Raw genomic sequence first — 8,557 nt, forward strand, 5'->3', positions numbered from 1 at the left:
TGCCCGAGCACCTCCGTGGTTCTCTGTTTCCGTCCTCTTCCTTCCACCTCCGTCGCTCTCCCTCTGTTTCCCTCCCCGTCTGTCCACCTCTGTCGTTCTTCGTCTTTTTCCGTCCCCATCCGTCCACCTCAGTCCACCTCCTTCGTTCTCCGTCTGTTTCCGTCTCTGTCCGTTCACGTCCGTAGTTCTCCGTCGTTTTCCTCCTTCATTCTTTGTCTCTTCACCGTCTTTCCATCTCCAGCTGATTTCATAATAGTATTCAGAGATTTCCAGGTTCTGTAATGATTATTCTAAAACTTATAAAATGAGAAGATATTGCTGAAGTTAGATGAGAGAAGGAGTGAAGGTTGGATTACCTGGCAGGTTAAAACTAGAATTGAAGGATTTCCAGTGCCCAGAAATTAACCTTGCGTCCTTTTCAAACCTCCCAGCTACTTTTTACATGTATGGCATGTGGGGATTCTATTTTTTCTGCATTTTGAGTTTACTGTTAAGGAATTTATTTATGGTTTTCTTTGTCCCTCCCACATTAAATACATAGTAAACTTTCATTTCTCTCTCTTTATGCTTTTTGTGTTGTGTAAGAGAACATACATGCTAGCTTGAAATGTTGAGTGAAGAAGATGATTTGGCATTTGGGGGGTAGATTAAAGGTTTAAAGTTTGGGGGTTTTGTTTTGTTTTTTCTTATTACCACTCTCACCCTGCCCTTTTCTCTGAGGTGAAACAAACTTGGGAGCTTGAGACTATTAGCCTTCTAGGAGACAGATTTCAAACTTAATATTAAGCCCTTTTTTCAAGTCCCACTATTAAATAATGGGGTGTAGTTAAGTTACATTTGCATTTAATTCATATTCTTTTATTTTGCAGGAGCAGTTAAGTAATCAGAAAGTGGAAGAATCTATACAGCAGTATGAGAGAGTGTGCAAAGGTCAGAAACAAACCTCTACTTCCAGTACTAAAATGACTGCAAAATAAGTAGTTAAAATAACAATTGGTTTAATATTTTCCTTTGAAAATTGTAAAGTTAAAGAAGGGTGACATAAGATGTAACTTTACTAAAAGAGAAAAGCATTAATTCTAAAGAGTAACTTACCACCATAAAGTTTATCCTTGGAGAAGTAAAACATTAAGAAATATTCAGTCAGGGCTTCCCTGGTGGCGCAGTGGTTGAGAGTCCGCCTGCCGATGCAGGGGACACAGGATCGTGCCCTGGTCTGGGAAGATCCCACATGCCGCGGAGCGGCTGGGCCCGTGGGCCATGGCCGCTGAGCCTGCGCATCCGGAGCCTGCGCGTCCGGAGCCTGTGCTCCGCAACGGGAGAGGCCACAACAGTGAGAGGCCCGCGTACCGGAAAAAAAAAAAAAAAAAAAGAAATATTCAGTCAAAGCAATGTTGATTTCTAGGTGTAATGGCCAGTATTTTGTGAAAAATAAAATTAAAGTTATATAGGTCACAATGAATGGAATGGATTTCTAGTCAAAACAATAAAAAGGTTATACTTCAAATAAAATATCTTTAAAATTAAAAAATGTTTTTAAAAACTAATACTTTAGATTGAAATTGTATGTGCTAAGTTTTTTTTCTCAATTTGGATTGATTTTTTTTTGAAATATTACAGAATTATCTTTGTAGATGATATAGACATATTTCTGTTCATAAAATCATGCAGATTCCTCTCCTTCCCATCAGTCACCCCTTGACTTCTTAGTTGTGTGAGTAGTAGAGCTGGGATCTGAACCCATGTCTGTTTCAGTCTTAAGTTCCAGACTGTCTTCACTAATTCATGCCATTTGTACTTGGCCAACTAAAGAGCAGGTGTAAGACAACAAGATTATTACTTATTTGGATGACTTGGACTTTTGTGGGGTTCACTTGGATCAGTAACTTCGATGTGAAAATATATCTCTGCACACAGTCCTATTTTCTCCTACCTTTTTAGGCCACTGTCCTCTAATATCTCCTATTTCCGTAATCTTTTTGGAGTTTCCCTTTACTTTGGCTGCTTTGTCATTGTTGGTAGATGTGAATAGATATTCTGAAAAGCATTCTTTGGACCAGGATATAGTTTATATCGTATTTTAATTTTTTCTTTCTCTGCCAGATATTGAGACATGTGGCATAGGCCCATTTTGAGTACTTTTTTTTTTTTTTTTTTTTTTTTTTGCGGTATGCGGGCCTCTCACCGTTGTGGCCTCTCCCGTTGCGGAGCACAGGCTCCAGACGCACAGGCCCAGCGGCCATGGCTCAGGGGCCCAGCCGCTCCGCGGCATGTGGGATCTTCCCGGACCGGGGCACGAACCCGTGTCCCCTGCATCGGCAGGCGGACTCTCAACCACTGCGCCACCAGGGAAGCCCCATTTTGAGTACTTTTAATCTTCCATCTTCTCCACGCTCTTTAAACTTTCTCCCAGATCACTTGTAACCTACATATTTTCAAATCTTTTAGCTTTTAGCAATCTTTCCTTTATTTTTTAATTATTTTGAATTATCGTCTACTCACTTTCTTTCATTTTCATTTTTTAAGTAGTATTTATTGTGTATGAGCATATTTTTTCTAAATATAAAGGTAAGGCGTAGCTTGCCCCCTTTTGAAACTCTTACCTCGGCTTTTGTGATCTATTCTTAGGGTTACTGCCTTTCTCTCAGAATGAGCCTCAGCCACTTTGACAAATTTCCTGATTAAGCCATCATCATTTTTTTTCTTTGTATTTTCTCTCTTGAGAGTTCATTCACTCTTGTGATTTTAAGTATGTATGAGACATTCCCTGACCAAAAAAAAAAGTGCATTTTTAGCTCTTGAGGCTTTCCCTGGCTTCTACATTTCTATTTAAATACTGAATGCCATTCAGTTAGCTATCTTATTAATTTTTTAAAATGGAGATATACATACCATAAAATTTACCCTTTAAAAGTGTACAGTATGGTGGATTTTAGTAAATTCACAAGCTCGTACAACCACTACCACTATCTAATTCCAGAACATTTTCATCACCCTAGAAAGAAACCCTGCACCCATTAGCAATCACTCCCCATTCACACTTCTGAGATAACTCCAATCTCTGCCTCTGTCTTAACATGGACATCTTCCCTCTGAATGTGTCTGTGTCTTCACTTTATCTGTCTCTGTCCAAATTTCCCTCTTATAAGGACACCAGTCATATTGGATTTAGGGCCTACTCTATCCAGTATGACCTTATTCTTAACTTGATTACATTTGCAAAGCCTCTGTTTCCAAGTAAGGTCATATTCACAGGGAGTAACAATCAACATATCTTCTAATCTACTCTCCAGTAATATAACCCCTTTTATTAACAAAATTTTTTTCTGGTTATTTCAGACATTATTTTTTGTTACAGACATTAACATGAATATATTTGTATAAAAGTCTTTGGGCACACGTAAATATATTTGTATGGGAAATTCCTAGCAGTGTAATTGTTGGCCCACATGTTGTGTTTAAAATTTTGATGAATATTGCTAAACTGCTCCCCAAAGTCATTATACCAGTTTATATTTTCAATAACAGTGTATAGAGTGCCCATTTCCCCACATTTTTGCCAGTATTAGGTGTTATCACACTTTGAACTTACAGCCAGTGTGATAAGTGAAACAAGGTATCACATGGTCTCAATCTTTTGTACTTGTGTATGTCTGGTATACTGGTATTCTGAAGTACATTTGAACTATCACTGAGTGTTTTTTTTTGTTTTTGGCCACGCCGGGCGGCTTGGGGGATCTTAGTTCCCCAACCAGGGATCGAACCTGGGGCCCTGGCAGTGAGAGTGCCGTGTCCTAACCACTGGACCGCCAGGGAATTGCCAGTCACTGAGTGTTTCTAATGCAGAGTTTGACATGACATTTGTGTGTCATTTCTTTATATAGCTTTCAGTGATCCTCTCCCCTGAATGTTAAACACTTGATTGCTTGCTCATTTGCCAGGCATTTATTTAGCTATGATAGTTCATAGATATCTTTAGATAGCTTTGATGAGCTGTCTCATTCCTGTCTTTATGTTGCTTTATTTTCTGTTTTATTTGTTGCATATTTCTGGATTCTTTGCTGAGATAAAATGTGAGTTATTGGAGGCAGTGACTGACATAAGAATGCTCTTGTTTCTTTTACTGTTCCTGCCTTTCAAATAATAGGTGGATAGCCACTAGCGAAGTTAACATTGGTGTCCTGGGGCCTTACTGATTGCTATCTAGATACTTAAACTCCTTCTTTTGAGCCCTCCAATTTAGAGCAATAGATAGGGTGTAAAAGGAACAGATTCTTTGAATAAAATTATAATTAATTGTATAATCTGAATATATTTGCAAATCATGCTTTTTGAAAGAAAAAGTTTTAGATAGAATACCAGTACTCCTTTAATCCTAAAGAGGAATTCTGTTTCATTAGCTCTCCTGGCAGCTTACATCAATGAACAGAAATATTGAAAATTACTCGTTAAAATTTTTTCTCACTGTTTTGTTTTAAGCTTGCTTTATATTAAGCATTTTTAAGGGAGCCATCTTTTGATGTTTGTGTCATTTTTTTTTGTCACTTTTAGTGCCCTGAGTTTGAGCTATGCGATGATAGATCTCTGACATTCATAGCAATCTTGGTAAGAGGTGTCAGAAGTGAGCCCTGCTACTACGTGTCTATCACCAGAGATGATAAACCAATCTTTCCTCCTTATCTCTTTCTATCAGGCAGGATTAGAATAGAATTGTTTATAAGCCATTATTGTAGTCATTTTTCAAGGGCCAGAAACAGTTTTGGTAAGGTTATAATAGTACAGTTATTCCTGATGAGTTGGTTTTAAAAACACTAGGAGTAAATACTTGGCTTTGAAAATGTTTCTAGAAAAAATAATTACTTGAGATTTAAATTTGGGATTGAGAATTTATTGTTTTTAGGAGGTAAAAGTTTTAGTTTTGGTTTGAGAATATTAACACTAAAAGTAAGTGTTTTGACAAATAATGTTTTTTCTAAATCCCAAGATCTGTGTTATTAATACGGGCATACCTCAGAGATGTTTCATGTTCGGTTCCAGACCACCACAATAAAGTACAGATCATAGTGAAATAAGTCGCACAATTTTTTTTTGGTTTTCCAGTGCATAAAAGTTATGTTCACGCTATATTGTGGTCTGTTAAGTGTGCAATAGTATTATGTCTAAAAAGACAGTGCTCATACCTAATGAAAAAATACTTTATTGCTAAAAAATGCTAACCATCACCTGAGCCTTCAGGGAGTTGTAATTTGTTTGCTGGTGGAGGGAAGGCCTGGCCTCGATGCTGAAGGCTGCTGGCTGATCAGGGCGGTGGTGGCTGAAGGTTGGGGTGGCTGCAGCAGTTTCTTAAAGTAAGACAACGAGGAGATTTGCCACATGAGTTGACTTTTCTTCTTTTCGTGAACAATTTCTCTGTAGCGTGCACTGCTTTATAGCATTTTACCCACAGTAGAATTTCTTTCAAAATTGGAGTCAGACTCTGCCACTGCTTTATCAACTCAGTTTATGCTATATTCTGAATCCTTTGTTGTCATTTCAACAGTCTTCACCAGGAGTAGATTCCGTCTCAAGAAACCACTTTCCTTGTTCATCCATAAGAAGCAACTCATCATCTGTTCAGGTTTTATCATGAAATTCCAGCAGTTCAGTCACATGTTCTGGATAACTTGCTGCAGCTTCTACATTAGCACTTGGCTGCTTCACCTTGCACTTTTATGTTTTGAAGACAGCTCCTTTCCTTAAACCTCATGAATTAACCTCTGCTAGCTTGAAACTTTTCTTCTGCAGCTTCCTTACCTCTCTCAGCCTTCGTAGAATTGGAGAGAATTAGGGCCTTGCTCTAGATTAGGCTGTGGCTTAAGGGGATGTTGTGGTTGGTTTTGATCTTCTATCTAGACCACTGAAACTTTCTCCATATCAGCAATAAGTCTGTTTTGCTTTCTTATCATTTGAGTATTCACTAGAGTAGCACTTTAAAGTCTCTTCAGGAACTTTACTTTGCATTCACAACTTGGCTGTTTGGTGCAAGACGGCTAGCTTTTGGCCAGTCAGGGCTTTTGACATGCCTTCCTTACTAAACTTAGCTTAATCCTTTCATTTCTAGCTTTTGATTTAAAGTGAGAGACATGTGACTCTTCCTTTCACTTGAACGCTTAGAGGTCACTGTAGTGTTACTAATTAGACTAATTTCGGTATTGTTGTGTCTCAGGGAACAGGGAGGCCGGAGGAGAGGGAGAGACGGGGCACAGCTGGTCATTGGAGCAGTCACAGCACACACAGTGTTTATGGATTAAGCTTGCTGTCTTACATGGGTGTAGTTCGTAGTGTCCCAAAACAATCAAAGGAGTAACATAAAGATCAGTGATCATAGATCACTGTAACAAATACAATAATGATACAGTTTGAATTATTGCAAGAATTACTAAAATGTGATACAGAGGCAGGAAATGAGCAAATGCTGTTAGAAAATGGCACTGATAGACTTGCTTAATGCAGGGTTGCCACAAACCTTCAATTTGTAAAAAAACACAGTATATGTGAAGCACAATAAAGCGAAGTACAGTAAAATAATAGTTTTTATTATTTTTATTAATAGTGTAATTATATTGAAAATTGTTAGTTTTATCTGAAAAGATTCCTTTTCCATCCATTTATTCTTGCATTCATCTAAGCATCCATCTGTACATCAGTTATTTAGTTGATCCTTCAATACGCCAGTACTGTTCTAGACATTGAAAATATAGCAGTGAACAGGACAGAGTTTCTATTTGGAACTCATATTCTATTATAGTTAATAAAAGTGTATTTTAATTTTAGAAGAACTCAAAGGAAAAATTGGATATCTAGATGTAGATGTTAGTAATTTCTAAAATGTTCTTTCCAAATTTTTAGATCTAAGCGTTAAAGAGAAAATAATTGAAGACATGCGAATGACCCTAGAAGAACAAGAACAAACTCAAGTAGAACAAGATCAAGCGCTTGAGGCTAAATTAAAGGAAACTGAAAGACTGGCCACAGGTGAAACAAGATTGCTTAAATATCTCAAAGCATACTTTCATTTTCTTTATTTTCCTAGATTTCTTTCCTTTTTAAACATAGTTTAGTGTTTATAATAATTCATAATGAAAAAGTATTTGGTGTGTTTTTGGAACATCCTGTCCCTTGTCATTTTTCATTATGATGAAAATTGTTGTACCTAAGTCAGAGAAGGAATAAGGACACTTTCATAATAACTGGATGATAGCTTGCAGTGTTCCCCAGATGTTAAGAATAAACTTTCAACTGAGTTTCACCTCTGTATAGCAACTGGTATCATCTTATATGTTTATCTCAATAAATGCTCTGACTCTATCCTTCAGAATACCATCAGCCGGTTGTTTTTGTTTTTTAATTTTTGAGAACATGAAGTTTCCTATATATTGGCATGCATTTATACTGTATAGTCAGAACACTATTCAGTGGGTTTATTGAGAGGTTTTTGTAGTTCTTCTCTAAGAATTTGGTAAGCTCTTAGAAGGGTCTCGGTTCTATCTTGGTCTGTGTACTTCTGCTTCTGGGCTCTGCTGATTCTTGTCTGTATCCCATGCCACATGTAGCTCTATGTGGTATAACTTTTGCGTGTACTTTAAAAATAATTTTATGTTTTCAAATCAGAATTGGAAAAATGGAAGGAAAAGTGCAAAGATTTGGAAACCAAAAGCAATCAAAGGTCAAATAAAGAACTTGAGGATAACACAGATGTACTTAATATAAAGCTCAGTAAGCTTCAAGATGAGTTACAGGTATGATTTTTATCTATATATGTAATTGTATCTTTATATATATTCATTATATTTCTCATAAAAGGATAATTTAGTAAATATTTTATAATTAATTTAGATATGGATGAACCAATAGCTGGGCAATGTTAATATATAATTTTTCAGTATACACTCAAGTGACACAGGGAAGAAATTCCCAAGATACAAGCTGCTAAGTAAGTGCCAATGAAAATGCAGTGGTTGGGTCTTCAGTTTTACATATTTAATTTTTAAATCATCACTTCTTACGTCTTTGTACCTATTTTCTACGCTTTAAACTTCTAACTCATCAAGTACTTCTGTGGAGAAGATGACTATTAGGAAAATTATTTTGATTATTGTAAATTTAATTATTAAGCTGGAAAAGAATAGAGTTGAATGTCTGAACACTGGAATACATTTGAAACTATACTACTACAGAGAAGATATTCTGTTTTGTGTTTATATGTTTTCCCATGTTTAGCTTTCACATACTATGTGTAGAATACAACATATGGGGGAAATATTTTTTTAATGGGACTTAAAAATACTACGTAAAATTTTGTACATTTTATTTATTAGGAGTTGCAATCCAACTGTAGTTTTGGGACTGAAGAAAACATAACAGTGATTTTGAAAAGACTGCATCTAAATTATTTTCTTAAATTTAGGCTGTATATAATCAGATACTGAACAAATACAAAAGAAATCAGTTACTTTCTTTTTTTAACTATTAATTATGTACTTTAGAATTTATCCTTTCTACTCCATTAATTTTGAAA

General features: G+C 36.4%; 1 protein-coding gene across 5 annotated transcripts in view; it reads left to right on the forward strand.

The window, feature by feature from the left end:
• Window positions 1–8,557, forward strand: part of KIF20B (kinesin family member 20B) — a 75,109-nt gene that overhangs the window by 49,796 nt on the left and 16,756 nt on the right. For all 5 annotated transcript variants that reach the window (XM_032607873.1, XM_032607877.1, XM_032607878.1 and 2 more), the window contains 3 exons: window positions 870–930; window positions 6,889–7,014; window positions 7,651–7,778. In XM_032607873.1, the coding sequence (XP_032463764.1) occupies window positions 870–930; window positions 6,889–7,014; window positions 7,651–7,778 (315 nt within the window). The remainder of the gene's footprint in view (window positions 1–869; window positions 931–6,888; window positions 7,015–7,650; window positions 7,779–8,557) is intronic.

The sequence above is a fragment of the Phocoena sinus genome, chromosome 16 (assembly GCF_008692025.1).
Source record: "Phocoena sinus isolate mPhoSin1 chromosome 16, mPhoSin1.pri, whole genome shotgun sequence".
NCBI lineage: Eukaryota > Metazoa > Chordata > Mammalia > Artiodactyla > Phocoenidae > Phocoena > Phocoena sinus.